The sequence below is a fragment of the Podarcis vaucheri genome, assembly GCF_965113315.1.
Source record: "Podarcis vaucheri genome assembly, chromosome: 5".
Lineage (NCBI taxonomy): Eukaryota > Metazoa > Chordata > Lepidosauria > Squamata > Lacertidae > Podarcis > Podarcis vaucheri.
This window is the reverse complement of record NC_138763.1, coordinates 17,019,380-17,041,302: the sequence shown is the minus strand read 5'-3', so window position 1 is coordinate 17,041,302 and position 21,923 is coordinate 17,019,380. Positions and strand designations below refer to the sequence as shown.

Sequence of the window (21,923 nt, the reverse complement as noted above, 5' to 3'; positions counted from 1 at the left end):
TACAGACAATCCCAAATTTGTACCCTCAACAAGTATGCATGGAAGTGTTACCTTTATTCATCTTTCAGAAAGCTGTGAGGCTAAAAGCCTCACCAAGGATGCCATGAATTTGTGTTTCTTCCCCACAGCTTTTTAAATAAAAATGTTTCAATACAACAGGAATCTAGAAGCACTTCCTGTGTACTATATTGGCCCCAACTTCAGCATATTCTTCCTTGGATATCCACATCTCCTGGAAGGCAGAGAGAGAAGCAAGGATAGATCCTCCCATCCAGACAGAGATCTTCCTGTCAGAAGGTGCTTGGACCATCACCTCCGTGTCCTTGGGAGCCATACGAATCAACTCCTTTGTGAGGCGATCAGAAATGCCAGGAAAGAGACTTGAACCACCAGAAAGGAGTATGTTGGCATACAAAGTGGTCCTCAAATCAATATCACATTTCATTATAGTGTTGAACAGCAGTTTATCAATACCTGGGGCTTCCATGCCAATGTTAGATGGGCGAAAGAGGGTTTCAGGGCAGCGGAACAATTGGTTGTGGATTTTAATGATTTGCCCATCAGGCAATTTCCAGGTTTTCTCAATTGAAGTAGGTTTTTTAGCCATCTCTTCCTCAGGGTTCAAGCACACGTAACACAGAGCCTCCTTGATGATTCGGACAATTTCCCTCTCAGCTGTGCTCACCAACGCAATGCCGCTTTCCCTCAGGATCCTCATGAGATATTCTGTAAGATCCCGGCCTGCCAGGTCAAGCCGAAGAACAGCATGAGGCAAGCAGTAGCCCTCAAATATCGGGACAGTGTGGGTGACGCCGTCGCCAGAATCCATCACACAACCTGTTGTGAGGCCTGCTGCGTAGAGTGCCAAGACAGCCTGGATGGCCACGTAGAGAGCTGGTGCCTCAAATTTTTCAAAGAGCAGCTTTGTCATTTGTTCACGGTTGGCCAGTGGGTTGAGTGGTGCCTCTGTTATCAGAGCTGGTCTTGTGCAAGAGTTTAACCTTAATTCATTATCATAAACGTGCTTCCATATTTTCTCCATGTCAGGCCAGGAAGTGACAATTCCATGTTCCACTGGATATCTATAGAAGAATAAAAGAAGATGGTGGTATTATATTATCATAATCTGTCAAGCCCAAAACCTTTAGCATTCCCAGCTTTAAAATGCAGCATGCCTATGTACCATTGTGAAAGCACATAGCAAACTTCTTGTACTACTAAATTTGCCAGCATCTTATGTACTCTCTATGTATTTCATGTGCAAGTGTATGTAAAAACACATTGAATCAGAAAATAACCAAAGTGCTAAGTGTGTCTAGTGTTGCACTTGAATCTGGAACATCAGGTTTCAAATTCTTTATCAGCTGTGGAGTTCATTGGGTGACCTTGGGCCAGTCACTAACTCTCCACCTAAACTACCTCTTAGGGTTGTTGTGTGGATGAAATGGAAGGGAAGGAGGAACAATATATGCTGCCTTGAGGATAACTGTAGTAAATGAAAATAAATCCCTCATGAAGAATGTGGCTCCATGCTGAATCAGAAGCAGTTTCAAACTTTTTTTTTACTGTCATGGATTTAAGGATTCATTTCTAGATTGATTGATTTTACTTATACACCACTTTCTCACAACAAACTATGCTCAAAGCAGCTTACAACAAACATTCAAAACATTAAATACACAACATATGGAACATGTCAGTTAATTCAAAATACAAAAATCAGTTTAGCAAACACAGAATAAATTCAGCATTCCCCCCCAATACCCCAATTTAGGCTCAAAGCAAACACAAAAGTTAACAAACAATAAAATTTCTGGTAGTGGTCTTGCTACTTTCCAAAGGAGCCTGACTTAAATATGGTTCAGAGTGGGGATATAGATGACATACAAGCAGGGCTCCCACAGAGGAGGCTGACGGCACCAAAAGGTTATTGTCAGGCCGAGCAATGGTGGCAAGTCTCTTCTCCAGCCTCCTGGAAGTGCCAACTGCAGTTGCAGGTCTTATTGCACTTCAATGTACACATCAGCAGCCTGCCATAAATGCTGTTCAGTAGGGAAGAGTCCTCTGACCAGGTTAGATGACATATAGCTGAATCACATATCCTTACTCCAGAGGAGACTCATAGCAGCAATGCACTAAAATGCTGAATGCATTTACCATACATGAGAACTTCATTTTTTTTTAAAAATGCCAACTGATGTAGAAATGTGGGAAACTGAATTTAAGATTGGAAAAACTAAAAACTGAGCAAAACCAACATTGATAGATTCACCCATCCCTCATGGGCCCTAGCTAATAAACCTTGGGAACTGTACCTGTGCCAGGGTGCTTCTCGATGGGGTGAGGTATCCATGACTGTTAAACCAATTTCATTTGTAATATAGATGTGTACCAAAGTCTTTAAAGTGCCAGCCCTTCTACCACCATTTTAAACACAGTATGAGAAAACAAAGCCAAACTGATTTTAGCTACCTTATGTCTATCTTGTATGTGTGGTGGAGTTGAGGTGAAAAGTTCAGTGTGAAACTGGATACACTGCAAACCATAGAGGAATGCTCCAGATAACCATCAATCCATTATAAGCTTTGAAACTCACTCTACCCTGTTACTAGGCATTGCATTGATGGGACCATGACATTTCCAGAACAAATTGCACCCGGACTGTAGATTGCAAAATTGGCTCTTTCCCCCCTGAGTCTGGCCATTTTGAATTTGACTATGAATCTTCTGCAAATAAGTCAATTTGAATGTCAGATGCTTTTACCTGTGAACTAGTCCTATTCATTTATGTTGACCTAATTTGCTAATTAGTGCAGTTAGATGACAGCCTAAATTTTGAATCCTAAACACGTTAACAGAAGCCATGTTGATGTAGGGCTTCCACACACTGGCTTCAGCCTACAAAATTTGGTTAAACCTATAGCAGTGGGACTTTTCATAATTTACCAGACTCATGCACTTGAATAAAATTTCAGGACAACTCTTTGGATCTGGACCATTGTGTTTCTTATTATGAAACCCTCCCAAAACCTGTTTATCCAAATAAGACTATTTTGGCTTCGTTAATTTGGAAAAAGATTTCACACTGCTCCTGTATAGGATATAGAAGATATAGAAACATGATTAGTTGCACCAACAGGGTAAAGAACAGCTTCTATCCGTGGGCTGTTAGGCTGCTGAATGAAAAGATAACAACAGGGCAACTGACTTTCGGGTTTGGTGGGTGTGCGTCAGTAAATGAGGGGAATTAAGACTAAGAGAGCTGAGTGGGGGGTGCTTGTGTAATCTCACTGCATACAAGTTGTACAAGTGACAATAAAGTATTTCAATTTCAATTATATGTAAAAAATAAAAATAAGAAAGTACCAATCAGTGAATAACCTTAAGATTTTACAAAATGTAGTCTTTGTCAAAAAGGGAAATGTAAATTTCAGTTGTATTGGGAGGCTAAGTATTTACAATTGAGCAGATATCCTGACGTAATAATCACTGATCCATTTTGACCTCTAATTTGTTCGTTTTCAAGAGTGACTCACAGCTGCAGATAAAGGGATGCAGCTGTTTCAGCTGGTGGGCGCAGCCCCTCTCTCATTGCTCTTAAACCCCTCCTCCTGGCCATTTCCCCTAATGCCACTGTCCTCCTCCCTGGGCTGCTCCTATCCTTTTTTTTTTTTTGTAACCTTCCATGGGCCACATGCTATTTGTGACTGGAAGAAAAGACAAAAGTGGGTGGAGCAATAAATGCAAACATTTGCCTTTGGCTAGTTTCTGCGCACATTGACACACCTTCTCTCAGGAAAGCAAGAGGCATTATCAGAGTTAAAGGGCACATTCCAGCCAGGCAAAAACACTCAATGCCTGTGTGCAGCAGGGCCAGGGCAAAGTCCCAGGGGCCAGATAATAGAGACTTGGAGGGCTGCATTTGGCCTCCAAGCCTGAAATCACCACCACCGTTCTACCCTATTGTGACCCTATAGCCTTCATGAACCTGAATCACTTTTGGCATGATCTCGCTACTCCCCTTCTGTGTACCATCCCAGGCCACTTGTTTCCCTAGACACCTCCACTCCTAAGAAACTAGCGTAGCCAATATGTATTGCTTCCCTACGGTTCGAAATCCCCCATGTCTTCCAAGCACCTGAGGGAGAGGATCCCTCTCTTGGCTTGCGCTTCATCTCCAATGTAGAAGTCCTTCTGGCCAGCGCCCAACATCACAGACTTGGCCTTGGGGCGGCCTATTAGGTTGGTGAAGATGACACGCGGTTCCTTGTCCCCAGCCACGCCAGCCTTGAGCAGACCTGAGCCATTGTCTATCACCACAGCTGGTGGCAGCTCACCCATCCCTGAGAGTTGGTTCTGCTTCTGCCTAGTTCCTGAGTGGTGGTTCCCTGAGTGATGGTTCTGCTGCTGCCTGTTTCTGCTCAGGGCACTTGACTCTCAGTGGGCTTGTCTTATTTTGGGGGAAGAGTAAGGCTAACAATCTTCCCAGGCATGTGTGGCTGGCTCTATTGTGACTTAGATGTTGCTATGATACCTTCTCCTGAAGCTTTGTAAGGCTGTGAATATCTATATGACTAGGAAATGGGGAAGGATTTTTGTTTTGTTTTGCTTTCTGTGCACATACCGTGAATCATTATTCCAAGCCTCAAGAACCCAGTGGGAGCTGATACATACAATAAGGGAATAAGGGTGAACAGGGCACTACCCCACCAAGTTGTCAATAATTATAATTATAATTATAATTATAATTATTTATTATTTATACCCCACCTATCTGCCTGGGTTTCCCCAGCCACTCTGGGCTGCTACCTTCAGCCAGCCCCCATTATGCAATATAAGCAAAAACAAGACTATGTTCTTAACTGTTAATGATTGTTTGTTGCAAACTGCTATACGTAGTTCTGTAGTGTCAAGCATGAAGCTTCTGGGACAAAAGGGATTCCTATGCCTGGGACTACTTAGAGAGTAACAAATACCAGTACATTTGAAATCGTGTCAGGCCCTGTTTAGCTTTGCAAATGTGCTAGCAGTTTTATTGCTGCACCACTAGGAGGCAGCATGAGCATACTTCGTGTTATTTGAACAACATGTCCTGTCCCCATAATTCAGCTATTCTTGGGGCAGAAATAAAGTTACAGTGATCCATGTTAAGTTGTGGGCGAACATAGCAGATGACACAGTGATTTCTCCAGAGAAGCTCTTTATTGTAAGCTGGACAGAACTGAACAGCAAACAGCTCAGCCGGCCTGCTTTTATAGGCAGCCGGCTATCAACATTGTAGCAACAACAACCCAGGGTTTCCCACCTAAAATAACTGACGTGGACCTGAGTGAAAACTATCTACACTATCCCCCTGCTGGCTCAGGGTGAGAACTTTAGTACATAACAATCCAGATTTGCGTTTTGTTTTATGCATCTGTTTACTTATTTGTAGATTTTTCTATGAATGAGAGAGCTGTAAAGGTGTTAGGGGAAGGTTCATCTGCTGACTAACATGCTCAGCATATAATGCAGATTTTCATGACCCACAAAGGAGAAAAGAAATGAACAAGGTGTGACATGATGAAGGAAGGACAACCAACCAACAGTTCCGCACAGAAGAACCCTAAATTTACATAGTCATAATTAAGTTCCAGTGAGTTCAATTAGAAGCTCTGTAGTCTCGAAATTTGCTGAGTGTTTGTCAGGCTTCTGGGTGCAAGCCTCTACCTTGGTCCACTGCAATGTTCACCTGCTAATTTCTTAAGGGGCTTGCAGTAGGTTATGCCTAGCTACCTGTAGTTGGATAAAATCACCTTGTGAATGTGTTCTTCACGGCTGCCCAAAACTGCACAAATTCCTCTATCCTGGAGGGTCACCTCCTTCCTGGTCACAGTGCCTTAATTTCTTTGAATGTTTGTGATTTATGCAGTAGTTCTTAAAATAATTTATTAGCTGCTTTTCAAGTCCTCAGAGAAGAGAGGCACCCCAGGAGAATTTCAATAACGTTTTTCAAAACCGTGAATTTGGTACAGTATATTTTTAAAGAACAATGCAGTTTTGGAGATCAAGGTCAATTCAGGCTACTGTCTATGCACACTTAACTGGGAGCAAGCCCAACACAGAATGCATCTGAGAGTATAACTCACGAGGAAACATACCGAAGATTGAGATGTCAAATCTTCCTGCATGGACATGGGTGACTGATCTCCAATGATTTCAAGGAAGAAGTTCTTTTTAAAAAAAGTTTGTTTCCGCCCGGTTTCGAACCGGGGACCTTTCGCGTGTTAGGCGAACGTGATAACCACTACACTACGGAAACCTGAATACGAGGACATCTGCTTCCTCTTCCTCCAGTAAGTACAATTGCTGTTAATTTCAGATGTGCGTCCTAAACAAATAGAGCAGATTTAATTTAATTAAAGTGGGGGTTTTGTTATGGGAGAGCTAATAAGCACAATTTCCACAATTAAGATCCCTGGCAAGGTTTTACCTTCTCATTCTGCTTGTGGAGATATATACGTATAAATTAGCATACATCAGGCAACCGCTGGATGGTGGGGTCTGCCGTAGCAATCCCCTGACAAATGCATTGGTCGTTAAAGCTAGAAAAGAGACAAGAGCAACCTTAGTTTTAACTGTAACCCAGCCTCCCCCCACTCCCGGCATGCTGGCCGGCACAGACAGGAGTTGTAATAAGCCCTTTAGAAATATATGCAATCATAAGTAGAAGGGAAAAAACCTCAAAAGCTGCCATTGCAATGATCTGCTCTTTTCATTTAGAGCGCACACCTGAGATTACAGCAATGGTACTTACTAGGGAAAGAGGAGGCGTGGTAAGCTGTATGCAAGTTTCCGTAGTGTAGTGGTTATCACGTTCGCCTAACACGCGAAAGGTCCCCGGTTCGAAACCGGGCGGAAACAGAAAAGGTTTTTTTTTAAAATATGTATACACTATTGGACATCAGCATATGTCCACGGAAGGAACATCTGACAGCTCAGTCTTTGGCATGTTTCCTAGGGAGTTGTAATCTCATTGCGTTCTGTGTGGGGCTTGCTCCCCATATGTTTCGGAGTTCCGCGCATATCTGTCTTTGGGCTTGACTATTGAGCATTATAAATATACTTTGGGAATTCAGTATTAAGTACCATGTATTGTGCTGATGTTTCTATTCATTCGCCCGTTGAGCCACAGGCATATATATAGAATAATTTCAAAGGTTTTCATATAGAGGTTTCCGTAGTGTAGTGGTTATCACGTTCGCCTAACACGCGAAAGGTCCCCGGTTCGAAACCGGGCGGAAACACGCAATGTTTCTTTTTCTTGATTTTATTTTGACCCGTTTATACTGTATTACGGATTTGGGATTACACTTTATTCGCTGCCAAAAGGTGTTTTATTTAGTTCAATATGAAATTGCCTAATACTGGATTGTGGAGGGAGGGGGCAGAACTGGCTGGTAAATCTATTTCAGCTTAATCCAAGTGTGCATTTGTAACCGAACTTTCAACATATCACTTTACATCTGCAGCCATTAGGGCCACATTGGAATCACATTTCCTGCAAAACAGCATTTAAGTGGCCGTTATGTATCTTGATGGCAGTCCAGTCTCGGGATTTTCATTTATTTATTTCCCTCTTCTGCCCAGCATTGCAGTGCCTTCAGCATAAAAACCGCAATAAATGTTGAGAAAAATTATCTTATGCAGCTTTGCGGGTGAGGGGACATTCCTTTGCGTGCTCTGCTGATACAACCTACTTCCTAACAAAGCCTATTCCGATCCGTTCTCATTTCATTCTGTCCTTGGCACCCAAGCAGTTAACCTCGGCGAGGCCCTTAGGAACTACATTTCCCCTCACGCTGAGAGGAAAAACTCGGCCGCTGGCAGAGTTCATTTTTGGTGCTAGGCATCATGGGAAAGGTAGTTTTGTCAGGGGAGGTGGGAGGGAAGAACTTCCCGGCCGGAACCTAATTCGGCCCCTCCCTCCATTTCCACCTTATTTCCCCCCCCCCTCCCCTCCCGCCGCCACTCTTTAGTTGCCGGAGTTCATTTGAGAACGGAAGTGAGATTTCGGCCGCCGGTGCGGGTCGCGTCATCATAAAATGGCGGACTGAGGTGAACAAGGTTCCGCGTCCCCCATCCCCCCACCCCACCCCTGCCCCTTTCCAGGTGTGTTTCCCCCTAGTAGTTCTGAGGGGAGGGAAGAATGGGCGGTTGGACGGGACCAATCTGGCGCGCGGGGGGGGGGGTTCGGGTAGTGGAGAGAAAGGGTGTTTTTTATGTGAGGAAAGATATACAGGAGGTGTATAGGAAGGGCTGCCTCGACGAAGTGCAGGAGGAATGGGGCAGGGCTGGGCCAGTAAATGTGCGGAGTGGTCCTCAGACAGTCAAATCTGGGGGGCGGGTGGAAAGGGGCGCCCCTCGCCCGCAGTCACTTCGTTGGCAAGCCTCTGTCCCGAGCCTGGGGTAGATCAGTCGGTAGAGCGTGATATATGTACTGTATATAGATAATTGGGTAAAGGGTCCCATCAGGGAAGTGATATCTTTAAAAAGGTGGTCTGAAGGACAGGTTTTACTGTACTTTAATAGGCTTATAGATTAATATAAATCTTAATATTCATAATCTTTAACATCCTTTTCCTCAATATTCAGTCCATCTATATATCTTTATCTTAGGGTTATGTTTTGAACCCCATGTTGGACAAAAAGACTCCTGCCTCCATTTGAAGGGGGTTGGACTAGGTGACCGTCGGGGTCCCTTTCAGCTCTGTGATTCTAGGAAGTAGAGCTGCCATCCTAAGCACGATTATATCTTTTTATTTCATCCAATTTATAACCGGAGGATTGGTCAGACAGACAAACAAACCCGCCAAACCCCTCCGAGTGATTTGCAAAAAGAATTAATAAGGAACCGGAGCCACTGAACACAATGGTGTCTGTTGCCCCCAAAGCGCGGAGTGAGCTTGTTGGGAAGAGGCATATTTGGTGTAAGATTACAACATGCAAGTGCAGTTGTGTACACGCTTAGGGTATAGCCGCCAACTTTCCCCTTTTCTTGCGAGGAATCCTATTCGGAATAAGGGAATTTCCCTTTAAAAAAGGGAAACATTGACAGCTATGGCTTGGGGTCATCTAAGCAAGCTGGGAGGAATTTACCTGCTAGCTGAGCAGGCTGAAATTTACAGTTCAGTTGTGATGGTGACTGGATTGGGCCATGTTGCTCTCCACTCTACAGTATGGGAGCAAAATGATGTGCTAAATGGGTGGTAGAATTGATGTAGGTTTTCAGGAGTAGGCTGGCTGAGGTTATTTGGGGGTGTCGGTAACCATCCTTGACAGACTTGCGCTTGGTTGGACTGAAGGGTGGAAGGTTGGTGATAATGATATATGTACTGTATATAGATAATTGGGTAAAGGGAGAGCGATTTATAGGGATTCTTCTCCCCCCCCCCCAATTGATATAAGTGATTGTGTATACTGAAGGAGAGTTAAATTATCCGTGGTGGTTTGAGTGTGTAGTTTCAGACAAAGGCAGTGGTCTGTGAACACTCCAGAATAGTTACATACTGGATTTATTTTTGTCTTTGGGGATTGTTGAATTGGAGCCCAATTCATATTTTACAAAGGTTCTATTTAGGAAGTACTTAAGATTATTTATTTTGAGCATTTGTACCCCACTGTTCAGCTGAAAAGGCTCCCAGAGTAGCTTACCTACAGTCAGTTATTCCAGACTGGAAACTACATAGTTCTAGTTACAGGTAGGTAGCTGTGTTGGTCTGCTGTAGTCGAAACAAAATAAAAAAAATCCTTCCAGTAGCACCTTAGAGACCAACTAAGTTTCTTATTGGTATGAGCTTTCATGTGCATGCACACAAAAGCTCATAACCAATAACTCTTGAGGTGCTACTGGAAGGAAATTTATAATATGGAAAAATAGCTATGAGATACTAATCTTTCATTCTTGTCAGAGTATACAAAGCCTACATGATGCAGTCTGGGACAAAAAAACCCCCACTGAAATGAGGGACATCAAATTTTCAATAAGCTATCATATAAAAATGATAGTTGTGACCCAAACCAGTCTGTAAAATTTAATAATCTGGTTTTAGTGGCAAGTAACAGGAAAACTCACTGCATGTGATGCTATTCATATAATTTGTCCTTAAGTGCAGGATTGCTTAAAAGTTTAAGATCGTTGAGTGGGAACTATAGTACATCTATATTCTATTCTGAGCCTGGCATACTGATACTAAATATGTTCCTTTGCCTTCTCAGAACAAAGCAAGGAAGCTGTGTCTCAATACCCAAAATGCAGTATTCCCATCACTGTGAGCACCTACTGGAGAGACTGAACAAACAGCGAGAGGTGGGCTTCCTTTGTGACTGCACCATCGTTATTGGTGAATGCCAGTTTAAAGCTCACCGAAATGTTCTGGCTTCCTTTAGCGAGTACTTTGGGGCTTTTTACAGGGATACTTCGGAGAGTAACATATTTTTGGATCAGAATCAAGTGAAGGCTGATGGATTTCAGAAACTTCTGGAGTTCATATATACAGGAGATTTAAACCTTGACAGGTAATACAATAAGGCTGGGCATTTGTCTGCAGAGTATTCAAAATAAGACATTCACAGAGAACTAAAAAGACAGGTTGCTGCCTGACGGCTTGCAATTTAAGTAGACATGTCACAAATGGAGCGAGGACAAAGAAGTCAGAAAATACAACTAGGATATGCTAGGATAATACCACCCACCTGATAGTTGATGTCGCTGTGGTTTCAGGCTCCTCATTCAAGGGAGTAACAATTTCATAGGCCAATATTATAACATAAAAAGAGGCAAACACTAATTATAGTTTTGCCAGAGATTATTTACGGGAACAGTTTCTCACCCTAGCGCTTCCTTGCCCCCCCAGAGGGGTATAAATAGCAAATGGAAGGGAACTGAGGGCTAAACTATAAGTGATGCCCTTGAGTGCATTATTTTACTTTCAGAAATGACCAGCATGATCCACCAGACCCAGATCATGACCCTGGTTTAAGGGGGCTTCAGCTCTGTGCCTGCAATTTACACAGAATACAGTTCTCATTGGACTGTGATCATCTTGGGCCTGCACTGCCTCTGTTTTAGTATTATACCGCAGCCTCAGTTGTTGCATTGCAAGCAGCTGCTTAAAGACGTTCCCTATTTCCACACCCTCCCTCCCTAGGGACACAGGTGGCGCTGTGGTCTAAACCACTGAGCCTCTTGGGCCTGCTGATCAGAAGGTTGGCGGTTTGAATCCACACTGTGGCGGGAAGGTAAACGGCGTTTCCATGCACTCTGGCTTCTTTCACGGTGTTCTGTTGCCTCAGAAGCAGTTTAGTCATGCTGGCCACATGATTTGGAATGCCAGCACCCTCAGCCTGAAGCAAGATGGGTGCTGCACCCCATAGTCGCCTTTGACTGGACTTAACCATCCAGGGGTCATTGACCTTACCTTTTTTATTACCCTCCCTCCACTATGCATATCAGCCATTTCCTTCCATGCATCCTGAGGCAAAGGCAAAAGTTATAAGAAGTAAGGGGTCACTGAGGTGACAGAAAAGGTAAGCAGAATTAGAGGCTTTTGCAAAGACTATTCTTGCCTGAGTCAAGACACAGGGAAATTGTGAAAGGAGGGGTGGGGCTTTTCGTGAATTTCAGTAGATTTCCTGGTTGTGAAGGAAATGGGCTTAAGGGGACTTTTGTGCAGCAGCAACGAACCTGTGGGTGAGACCAGTGTTACTTGTCCTTTGGTTTTGACCAGTTTCAAAATACAAACACTTGATCATTTTCAAAATATTAGCATTACTGACTGGTCTTGAGATGTGGTGGCTCATACCTAACACCTTTCCTACGATTTAATATATTTATTTAAATCGAGTTCTTTAGTTCTCATGTTTTATTATGGAAATCTTATGTTTCTAATAACCTGGTTATAAACTGCATCTGAAGGGCACCTTTTGGATAGTGGGATCTGAACCTGAGTCTCTGTTGTGCAAATTAGATGTTCAATCACAGCACCACACTGGAAAAGAGCAGTGGTTGATGAACTCTATTAAATTCAGCTTTTAAACTAGATTATTTTTAAAGGAATATGTAATACATTTGAATTATTTAAAAATATGAAAAAATTCCAATCTAAATTATAAAAATCTAATTGCAAGCTTCATCAGTTTCTATCCACTTAGTATTTATACTAATTCTATAAGACAGCCTGTTTTCTTCAGTTGGTACATTCCCATTTAACCTTTTTCCCTTGCAGCTGGAATGTTAAAGAAATACATCAGGCTGCCGACTATCTCAAAGTGGAGGAGGTGGTCACTAAATGTAAAATAAAGATGGAAGACTTTGCTTTTATTGCTAATCCCTCTTCTACAGAAATCTCTAGTATCACTGGGAATATTGCATTGAACCAGCAGACTTGCCTGCTAACCCTTCGTGACTATAACAGCCAAGAGAGATTGGATGCCCCTTCAGTGGACACGGTGCAGTCCCCAGTCTTAATAGCAACCGCAGGGGAAAAATCTGTTCAAACCAAAAAGCGAAAGAAGGCCTTCAGCTCTCCCAAAAACCTGCCAAACAAGCCAGCACAATATCCAAGTGATGCTGCAGAGAACTCTGCAGTGGAGATGTTTTTAGATGCAAATAAGCTCGCCACAGAGATCACGGAGCAAGCTGCCCAAGGTGGGGATAATTCTGAGCTGCAGCTTACACCTGTGGTGGAGAGTGAAACCTTTGCTGCGCAGGAGATCCTTGTCCAGACGATGACTATGAAGTCCAAACGGGGTAAAGCGCAGCAGGATTGTGCTTTGAAGGAGCACTGCTTGTCCAACATCGCCAGTGACAAGAACTCTTACCAGCTGGAAAGCTCGGGAGAGGAACTGGATCCGAAATACCCCAAGGCCAAGCCAGTGTGTAACACCTGTGGCAAGGTGTTTTCCGAAGCTAGCAGTCTGAGACGGCACATGAGGATCCACAAAGGAGTCAAACCGTACGTGTGCCAGCTCTGTGGGAAGGCCTTTACGCAGTGCAACCAACTGAAAACACATGTAAGAACCCATACAGGTAGGCTCCTTGCTTTGTGTTGGGAGTTGCCTCTTGTGCAAGTCATCAGAAAGACCCTCATTCTCTCCCAGAGAAGTTGCTTTCCCTTCTTCAGTATTGTGGGTTGATAGTTACTTTTGAATGATTATGGCAATATTGTGAGTGGAATATTCTTTACTGCCAGTGTTTTATTTTTAGCTGTTATCAAATTTGTACAATTACCATTTCTTAAGATTTTTTTTTCTACACTGGCATTGCAGGGGACTATTTTCTTCCACATCAAGTTACAAATACCCATAGCTTGCTCATTTATTCAAACCATAAAGAGCCATATCTGTGTGATAGAGCACATGCTCTGCCTGCATAAGGTCGATTCCTGACATATCTAAGTAGGGCTATGGAATACTCCGTTCTGAAACCTAGGTGAGCCAGGGTCCATCAGTGTACAGTAACAGATGAAACAATGCTCAGTATAGGTCAGTTTCATATGTTCATTAACCATATTAGGCATGGATTGTGTGGTTGTACACCATAAACCATATTCATTTTCTTTTGCCTATAGTACAAGCCTGCAGACTTGTGACCAAGCAGCCATGTGTGGCACGTTACTGCTGCTGGCTTGATAAACACCATTTCTTGGTGCCCAGCTGCAACTACAAAGGCAGCAGTGTTAACATACCTCTGCCAGGCGGCATGTTGATGTGCTCAGCTTGGTGACACACAAGTTATGTTGGCAGGCTCTGGTTTAAGCATTAAGTTTACCATTTACCACAAAAGAATTTAAGAGACAATCGGTTTTTTGTGTTTACCTTTTTGGTAGTCTTTTTAAACTGTTTGTTGTGGGAGCTTCATCATCATCATCATTTATACCCTGCCCATCTGGCTGGGTTTCCCCAGCTACTCTGGGTGGCTCCCAACAGAATATCATTATTAATAATAAAAGCAACAACATCAAACATTAAAAACAGGGCTGCCTTCAGATGTCTTCTAAAAGTCAAATAGTTGTCTTATTTCCTTGACATCTGATGGGAGGGCGTTCCACAGGGTGGGCACCACTACTGAGAAGACCTTACCGAGAATATGTAGTCTCTACTTCCATACTTTCCTCATATACACTTAGAATAAAAATAATAATGAGAACTTCCTACATTTCCTTTCATCCTGTGGTAACCACTGATGACATTTGCTTTTGAACAGGTATTTCTGGTGGAATTATCAATAAGCTAATAAGCCCATCAAAGCAGACTCTTTCTTTGTTTCTTTTTAGTCTTGGGAGAACATGGTGCATTTTAGTAATTCAAATGTGGCAGTGATTATTTATTAAATTTATATCTTGCTGATTCTCCCAAAGGCTATATTTATATGCCATTTAATTGGGGAAACAACTGCTTATGAAATTAATGGAACACTTAGATAGCTGCCATATATACATTGATGGTGACTCTGAGACACCATGGGGTAAATGTGTTATCTGAAAATGGTCAAAATGGGAAGGATTCTAACTTAAAAAGACAGTACCTAGAGCTCCTGAACATTTGCCATTGTTTATTTTGTGTGTGTGTGTGTCAAGAAGTCTCCTAGCATCTACATTATTTTTTCAGCCATTCAGAGTAATACCAGCATTTCATCTGTCACCAGTGATAGATGTCGATTTCCAATTGTTTGCTAAACATTGAAAAAAGGCTACTTAGTGAGTTCATGGCTGAGGTGAGTCTTGAACCAGGGACATCCTGAGATGCCAGCTGCTGTGCCACACTAGCTAACATTAATGTTGGCTGGTTTGGAATAGTTATTTAGGGCCCTACCAGCTTAAATTTAGACACGGTCGAGTAGTCTTTGACATACTTTCCCTTTATTCCGAACTTTGCCCCCATCCTCTGGTTTGCTGTCACTTCTCATCTGAAAAACCTCATCCTTCACAAGACACTGCTAAAGCAAGCAGCTCAATTCTCTACACAGGTGAAAAGCCATACAAATGTGAACTCTGCGACAAAGGCTTTGCTCAAAAATGCCAGCTGGTTTTCCACAGCCGCATGCATCACGGGGAGGAGAAACCGTACAAGTGTGATGCCTGCAACCTGCAGTTTGCAACCTCTAGCAATCTGAAGATTCATGCCAGGTGAGTAAAAGGACCTCATCTGAAACTGACCGCTTAAGTTAGGGAGATTAGTTCTCCCCCCCATGCATTCCGAGAATGCATACGGGTATACAATGTGAAGGGGGCACAGGCTGTGTGCATGCACACCATCTGTACCCGTAGTTTCCTTGTCCCCTCTCTGACCTTCCCACATTGAATGGGAAAGTCTGAAGGCGGATACTTCCTGCTTTCAGCTGAGTGTGTGGATAATCCTTCCCATGGTCACAAATCCTGATAATGCAAGGGTTCCCATTCAAGGGGAGGACTCTTAAGTACATTCACCTGAGCACACAATCCCCCTTCAGACCTTCCTGGTCAATGCAGGAAAGTTGGGGGTAGAGCCAACTGGAACATGGAACATTGGAGCGTAGCCTGACATCCCTTTTGCTATTTATGCCTGCATGTGTTCTTTGACGGTTTTAATAAGGCTGTTGTCCAGGGAAACCGATTGGTGCACCAATAGAATCTAACCAGCTCCTTTCCTTTAAGGAAGCACAGTGGAGAAAAGCCATATGTCTGCGATAGATGTGGGCAGCGATTTGCACAGGCAAGCACACTGACATATCATGTGCGGCGACATACAGGAGAAAAGCCGTATGTATGTGACACCTGTGGGAAAGCCTTTGCAGTCTCGAGTTCACTCATCACTCATTCAAGAAAGCATACAGGTGAGATCCAGAGTGGAAGACATGAGAGAGGTGTCGCAACCAAGTTTGCATGGAGTGCTATAGATATGGAATAGGAAGAGTATGGCTTTGTAGAGCAGTGCAACAGGCAAGAAAATCTGCAAATTGTAAATGAGTTGACCTGTTCTTGCCTGCTTTATTGCCTGCTGAGCAGAACACCGTGATAAGCCCAGCTTTCAGTTGGCAACCATTCCACTTTGAACACACCTGATATTAAAAGCTAAGGCGGGGTGGAGATAGTTAGACTGTTTGAGAATACCAGATGCTTTAAATGTTAAATGAGGTGCTTGAGGTCAACAGCAGAGCTCAGCAAAAGAACGCATGCTTTGCATGCATGATTTCCTAGAAATCTCCCGTGAATGAAGCTTAGGCAAAATCTCAGAGATGCTTTAGAACTGCTGCTAGTCTGGGTGGATGTATGTGTGATGTATATGAATCAGATCTTCCAACTGGTGAGCCCAAGGGGCTCAGTGGTTTAGACCACAGCGCTACCTGCATCCGTGCCTACTAATAGGGGAGACTGAAGTGCATCCATACACTTGAGATTTCATGATGTCTTCACATGCATTGTTGCTAGGTCGTGTACTGAGTTCATCCACTTCTTTTTCTCTATAGGAGAGAAACCTTATATATGTGGAATTTGTAGCAAAAGCTTCATTTCTTCAGGAGAGCTCAGCAAGCATTTTCGGTCCCATACAGGTTAGTTTTCAGGCGTGCTCCTCCCTCTTACCTTTTCCATGCCTTGTATGCAGGTATGTGCATACTCAAAGTCATTTAATATCAAATAGTTAAACGATAGTATACTACACATAATCTAGTTTCAATTAGCATGATCCTCCTACCTGCCTTTCTAATTGTCTGCCTGTATTAGAAGGGCCTTGCAAGGAGGAGGTGCTAGGTTCAATTCCTGGCATCTCCAGGCAGGGTTGGGAGAAACTTCTGCCTGAAATCCTGGAGCTTCTGCCAGTCAGTGCAGACAATTCTGAGCTAGATGGACCAACAGTCTGACTTTGTATAAGGGAGCTGCCTATATGTATGTGAACTGGGGATTATGATCTTTATATGCAATTCTCTAATAAAGAATTGTGAAATGATAGCATTTCCACATTAAATGTGCTCTTGTCCTCTGATATTGGACACCAATTTTGAAGGAGCCGAAAAGCTTTATGCCTGAGGATCAAAGTCACTTTGTGACTTGTTATTTCCCAAACATGTAGAACAGCCTTAAGCAACTTTGCCATAAAAACCTGGGTGGAGTTTGAGATGCAGTGGCTATAGAAACTTGTTTTTGGTTGTGGGAAGCCCTGGTTCAGATCCTAGGATTGCAGATCCATGAAGTCTAATTGACAATTTTTGTTGAAGGTGAAAGACCATTTATCTGTGAGCTGTGTGGAAACTCCTACACAGATATAAAAAACCTAAAGAAACACAAAGCAAAGGTTCATGCGGGTAAGTGCTGGTTATTTAAGAACTAATATCTACTACTCATAGAATCATAGGTAAAAAGGTTAGCTGTTCAGCAGTGCTATCCAAAGACAAACTTAGCCACACTAAAATGGTGGATTCTTTGGACTGTGCCTCAGTATGCTCTGTGGTTAACCTAGGCTCCTAAGTGCTGCCAATGGGAGACCCGCTACCCTTTGTCAAGAGTGCCAACTGTGTACGTTAGTAAAGTGATGAAAGAATGGCATTGCTGAACCTGCCTAGGTACATGTTTAGGTACCCTACTAGCTGTCATGTATGAAGATGCACTTGGCTTTAGAGGGCAGATACCTGAAATGAGCTAATCTAGTACCAAATTCTGTCATAATGAAAATATTGGTTTTGAGGTGGTGGTTCTGAGATTCTCTCTCCCTCCACCCAAATCTGTAATGAGATTAGTCCTTGAGGTCAGGGCCATCAGCCATTCAGTTATCAAATTTTGCTGATAATTCTTGTAGCTCAACTGTGAACTTTAAATCAGTTTTGTTTTCAGGTTTACAATAAACCTCTATGAAGGCTTGGAGACTAGTAAATAGTAGTGAGTGTCCTTGAATCGTTTGCAGGGGGAAATCATCTCTTCCTGTGTCTTCCTGTGCAGAACTTTTAGCAATGAACGCAATTTTAGTTCTGTTTGCTTTCACAGGTTCTGAGAACCCCCTGGATCCCATCACACTTGACCATTCCTTCAATGATCAAGACTCCATTCCAAATGAGAAAAGCCCTTTGCTGGAATCTGCTGATGTGAAGCCTTCAGATATAGCATTACCTCTCCCCTTTGGAACAGAGGACCATCAAGTTCTGTTGCCTGTCACAGATAGCCAGTCACCCCAGTCAGACACACTTCTGAGGTCTACCATCACTGGCTATTCAGAACCTCAGTTTATTTTCCTCCAGCAGTTGTATTGACATCCTGCACATGATGAAAACTCGCAAAAAACTTTGGCCACGAGAGCTTCTTTGGTAAAGGGAACGTAATCATGCAAGCTGTTACTGAGCTGGACTTCATATGGGTTTCACATAGGGACATTTGAAAACGCACCTGTTTTTCTTCCGTTTGTTACTCTAGAACAATGGTTGCCATTCTTTTTGTCATGTAGCAAAATCAGGATAGAATTACAGTGGTACCTTGGGTTGCATACGCTTCAGGTTACAGACTCGGCTAACCCAGAAATATTACCTCGGGTTAAGAACTTTGCTTCAGGATGAGAACAGAAATTGTGCTCCAGTGGCACGGCAGCAGCAGGAGGCCCCATTAGCTAAAGTGTTGCTTCAGGTTAAGAACAGTTTCAGGTTAACAACGGACCTCCGGAACAAATTAAGTACTTAACCCGAGGTACCACTGTATTGTATTTCTAGAAGATAGATACTTCCTTTTTTTCTTTAGTAACACATGCCTTAAGAATTCTCAGTTCATGCTGGAGGTCTCCTTCATTGTTCATGCAGAAGCTAATTCTATCTAGCCAAGATGTTTGATCCGTGTTGTCCCCCCTCCACCACATTGGCTTTCTTCAAAGTGAAGATTGCAGATGTGCATGATTTCTCTATTTTGTGTAGATTTTGGTTAGTGATGAGGAAGGGCCAGAAACTATATGTGAGCATTAAAACTGTGTCCCAATGCCTGGAAATCTTTAGTAAATTCCCTAACTTTGGATATTTTTGTAGCTGTTGCCCCCTACACAGTTTTGAATGTATTTTAATAGCTATAAGGATTTTAAACTTTTTATTTACAAGAAGAAATGAAAGTTGAGATTCTCAGGAAGCTAGATTCTGTACCCAGCACCATATTTCGACCCTTTCTCACACTCCTCAGCAGATCTGCAGCAAAGGCACAACCTTCCGAATATGCAGCTGTTTTATACAGGGATTCAGATTCTTGTAGTTATGACCAATGTTGGATTAGTTTTCTGTTGAATGATTTTTAGGAAACACTTATGGAGTGGTTCTTGGCCTTCAAGTTCAGTATTGTAGGACATGGAAATGCCCATGTTGTCTCATCATTTTACAGTGCAAATACCTTCTTTTTCTATTATGTAACAGCATCTTGTCGTTCAAGGTTTCATATTTCTCGCCTTCTGAAGTTCTGGGATTAGAAAGAACGGTCAGTTTTGTTGCAGTGTCAGTGGGAAATCTTCCTTCAGAAGGCTCCCCTCCCCAATGAAAGGGGGGCCTGTTTCAGATCAGGAAGATCAAAGCAGCTTAAGGGGAGTGCAGGCAGTGGTAGAGTGTTGGCAAAAATGGTTCATGGGAAGAAAACAAACACACACTTGGCTATGATAAATCAAGCCCCTGCCCGTTATAAATTCTAAAGTGCCCTGCAAAAAGGGACAGAAAAACAGAAGCCTCATTTGCAAGTAAGAAACATTTTGAGAAGCTGGAGGACAGGTTTTTGCACAGCACTACAGAAAACATTTGTTGGATCCATATTTTAGAGGAAGTCTGATGGCTCTAGCAAGTTACTATCCCGACAAGTCTAGGATTCTGTTCCCAGTTTTGGCTTGTAAGATGCTTTCCAAGAAGCTTGGCATACTGTGTATAGTTCTGGTCTCCTCGCTGCCAAAATGATATTGTAGAGTTGGAAGAGGTTAAGAAAATGTGGAAGGGCTGAATAGAGCGACTCTTCTATGAAGAAAAGTTGCAGCATTTGGATTTTTTTTTTTTTAGTTTAGTGCAAAGGCAAGTAAGAGATGGCATGATAGAAGTTTATAAGATGGTGCATGGCATGGAGAAAGAGGATGGAGAAAAGTTTTACTTCTCTCATAACAGAGTTTGTGGACATCCGGTGGAGCTGAATGTTGGAAGATTCAGGACAGATAAAAGAGAGCATAGCGCATAGTTACACTATGGACCTCACTCCCATAGGAGGCAATGATGGCTACCAGCTTAAATGGCTTTCAAAGAGGATTGGAGAAATTTACGGATAAGGCTATTTGATGGCTACTTGCCACGATGGCTACACTCTGTATCCATGAGCAGAGGCAGAAACATTTCTGAATACCAGTTGCTAGAAAACTGCAGGAGTGGGAAGTACTCTTGTGTTTGGGTCCTGTTTGTGGGTTTTCCACAGGTATTTGGTTGACCACTGAGAAAAGGGTCCAGCAGGCTTTTACGTTCTTAAGCGCCACAGCAGGGCCTGATGGAGATGGCTATCCCTTGTTTGTTCCTAGCTTTTGATAATTGGAGGTATACTGCTTCTGAGTACAGAGGTTGCATTATCAGCTGTTGTATCTAATAGATATTGATGGTCCTATTCTCACTCAATTTCCCTGGAGGTGCTCTGAATTAAGTATGCAAAGTGGAAGTGTCGGAATAAATGGTTATTTTTAGTGGTTCATCGGCATCCATACGAGATCACTTAAAAGTTCCAAGTTATACACTATCTGAACACCCAAAAGAACTTTTTGATCTCCCATGAGATCTTTTTTTAAGTCGAAAAAGCAATTTTATCATGTAGTTCAGCCAGTTACTATTTAGTGTGCTGCTTCATAGGCTCTGCTTCCTAGTCTGTTGGGTGTTTAGGAAGCAACAAGCCAGGTGGCCTGATGGGATAGAAAAGCACCCTTGTAGTGTGCAGTTGTTTTAGAGCTTATCCAGTGCAACAAATGCAAGTTCAGTGTAGAATATAAATAATGAGTTGCCTGTTATGGAGCCAGTTTGGCACTGAAGAGTCTTGAAGCAACCAGCTAGGAAAGAGATAAATTCCAAGATCTGTTTGGGACGGGTTAGTGGTGTCCCCTGGAATAGGGCCGCATGTATGCTGCCCAAATTAAACGCATTTCTGTAGAAAGGTCACCAAATTCCAACATCGGAATACAAGGAGCTATTTCACCCAACATCTTCCCAGTGGTTCCTCTAACCTGGCAAGCAAGTAGCAAGAGCCCTTAATCATCGCTGCAGCTTCTGTCTCTCTTAACTGCATGCCAGCTATTGAACCTGGTTTAATATGCAAAACATATTCTTTGCCATCTGATTGTCTTGCCAATGTTTTCAAGATATTTGGTGACTTTTTGGCATGAGTGAAACCGAGATAAATGGGTGAATGGTTTGAAGCTGTCTGCAAGCATTTCTCTGCAGTTGGAGGGGGGGTTATATTTGGAGAGAAAGGCTGTAGCTTAGTGGTGGAGCCCATGTTTTGCATGCAAAAGGTCCCAGGTTCAACCCCTAGCATCTCCAGAGAGGGATGGGAAAGAACTGTCCAAAATCCTTTAGAGCTACTGCCAGTCAGTGTAGACAATACTGAGCTAGATGGACCAATGATATTAGCCAACTTCCTATGTTCCTATTCGAGCTAGAAATCCCCTTTCCCCCTATGATGCTTCAGAAACCATACCCCATGCCTGATATGCATGCTTGCCTAGTAAATCCACAAGGTATGCAGAATCCTCAATAGCCTCTGGCCCTTGCTTCCACAGCTTCAAGAGAGGCAGCCCAAGTTCTGTCCTCTTAGGCCACAATGCAAAGACTTCAGCACAGCAGCAGGTTGTTCACCTGTATCTGCTTTTGGGGATACTCTTAACCTCTGCTCTAATTAAAGTACTTAGCAACTCTTTTGACATGGTTGGGGGAAGAGAAA

General features: G+C 42.9%; 2 protein-coding genes across 5 annotated transcripts; one reads left to right on the top strand and one right to left on the bottom strand.

The window, feature by feature from the left end:
• Positions 1-35: 35 nt before the first annotated feature.
• On the bottom strand, positions 36-4,483 carry ACTRT3 (actin related protein T3). Of its 2 annotated transcripts, none has more exons than XM_082223767.1 (2): positions 4,139-4,483; positions 36-1,082 (listed from the first exon to the last, which is right to left on the bottom strand). In XM_082223767.1, the coding sequence occupies exons 1-2, from the start codon at positions 4,339-4,341 to the stop codon at positions 164-166; spliced, it is 1,122 nt and encodes a 373-aa protein (XP_082079893.1). In that variant the 5' UTR covers positions 4,342-4,483; the 3' UTR covers positions 36-163. The 2 variants fall into 2 exon arrangements, with proteins under 2 accessions (XP_082079893.1, XP_082079894.1); XM_082223768.1 differs by having other exon boundaries at positions 4,338-4,477.
• Positions 4,484-7,998: 3,515 nt separating this feature from the next.
• Positions 7,999-21,139, top strand: MYNN (myoneurin). 3 transcript variants are annotated; one of them, XM_082224227.1, is made up of 8 exons: positions 7,999-8,097; positions 10,258-10,557; positions 12,267-13,069; positions 15,008-15,167; positions 15,675-15,853; positions 16,487-16,570; positions 17,234-17,320; positions 17,997-21,139. In XM_082224227.1, the coding sequence occupies exons 2-8, from the start codon at positions 10,292-10,294 to the stop codon at positions 18,257-18,259; spliced, it is 1,842 nt and encodes a 613-aa protein (XP_082080353.1). In that variant the 5' UTR covers positions 7,999-8,097; positions 10,258-10,291; the 3' UTR covers positions 18,260-21,139. The 3 variants fall into 3 exon arrangements, with proteins under 3 accessions (XP_082080353.1, XP_082080354.1, XP_082080355.1); XM_082224228.1 differs by having other exon boundaries at positions 8,072-8,151; XM_082224229.1 differs by lacking the exon at positions 7,999-8,097 and having other exon boundaries at positions 10,258-10,348.
• Positions 21,140-21,923: the final 784 nt, after the last annotated feature.

Bases quoted from the DNA above. Each gene is read 5' to 3' on its own strand.
- ACTRT3 (XM_082223767.1), bottom strand. From the start codon at position 4,341: ATGGGTGAGCTGCCACCAGCTGTGGTGATAGACAATGGCTCAGGTCTG. The intron at 1,083-4,138 runs GTGCTTGGAAGA...ATTCTTCTATAG, and splicing joins AGAGGGATCCTCTCCCTCAG to ATATCCAGTGGAACATGGAA.
- MYNN (XM_082224227.1), top strand. From the start codon at position 10,292: ATGCAGTATTCCCATCACTGTGAGCACCTACTGGAGAGACTGAACAAA. The intron at 16,571-17,233 runs GTTAGTTTTCAG...TTTTTGTTGAAG, and splicing joins GCATTTTCGGTCCCATACAG to GTGAAAGACCATTTATCTGT. The intron at 17,321-17,996 runs GTAAGTGCTGGT...TTGCTTTCACAG, and splicing joins CAAAGCAAAGGTTCATGCGG to GTTCTGAGAACCCCCTGGAT.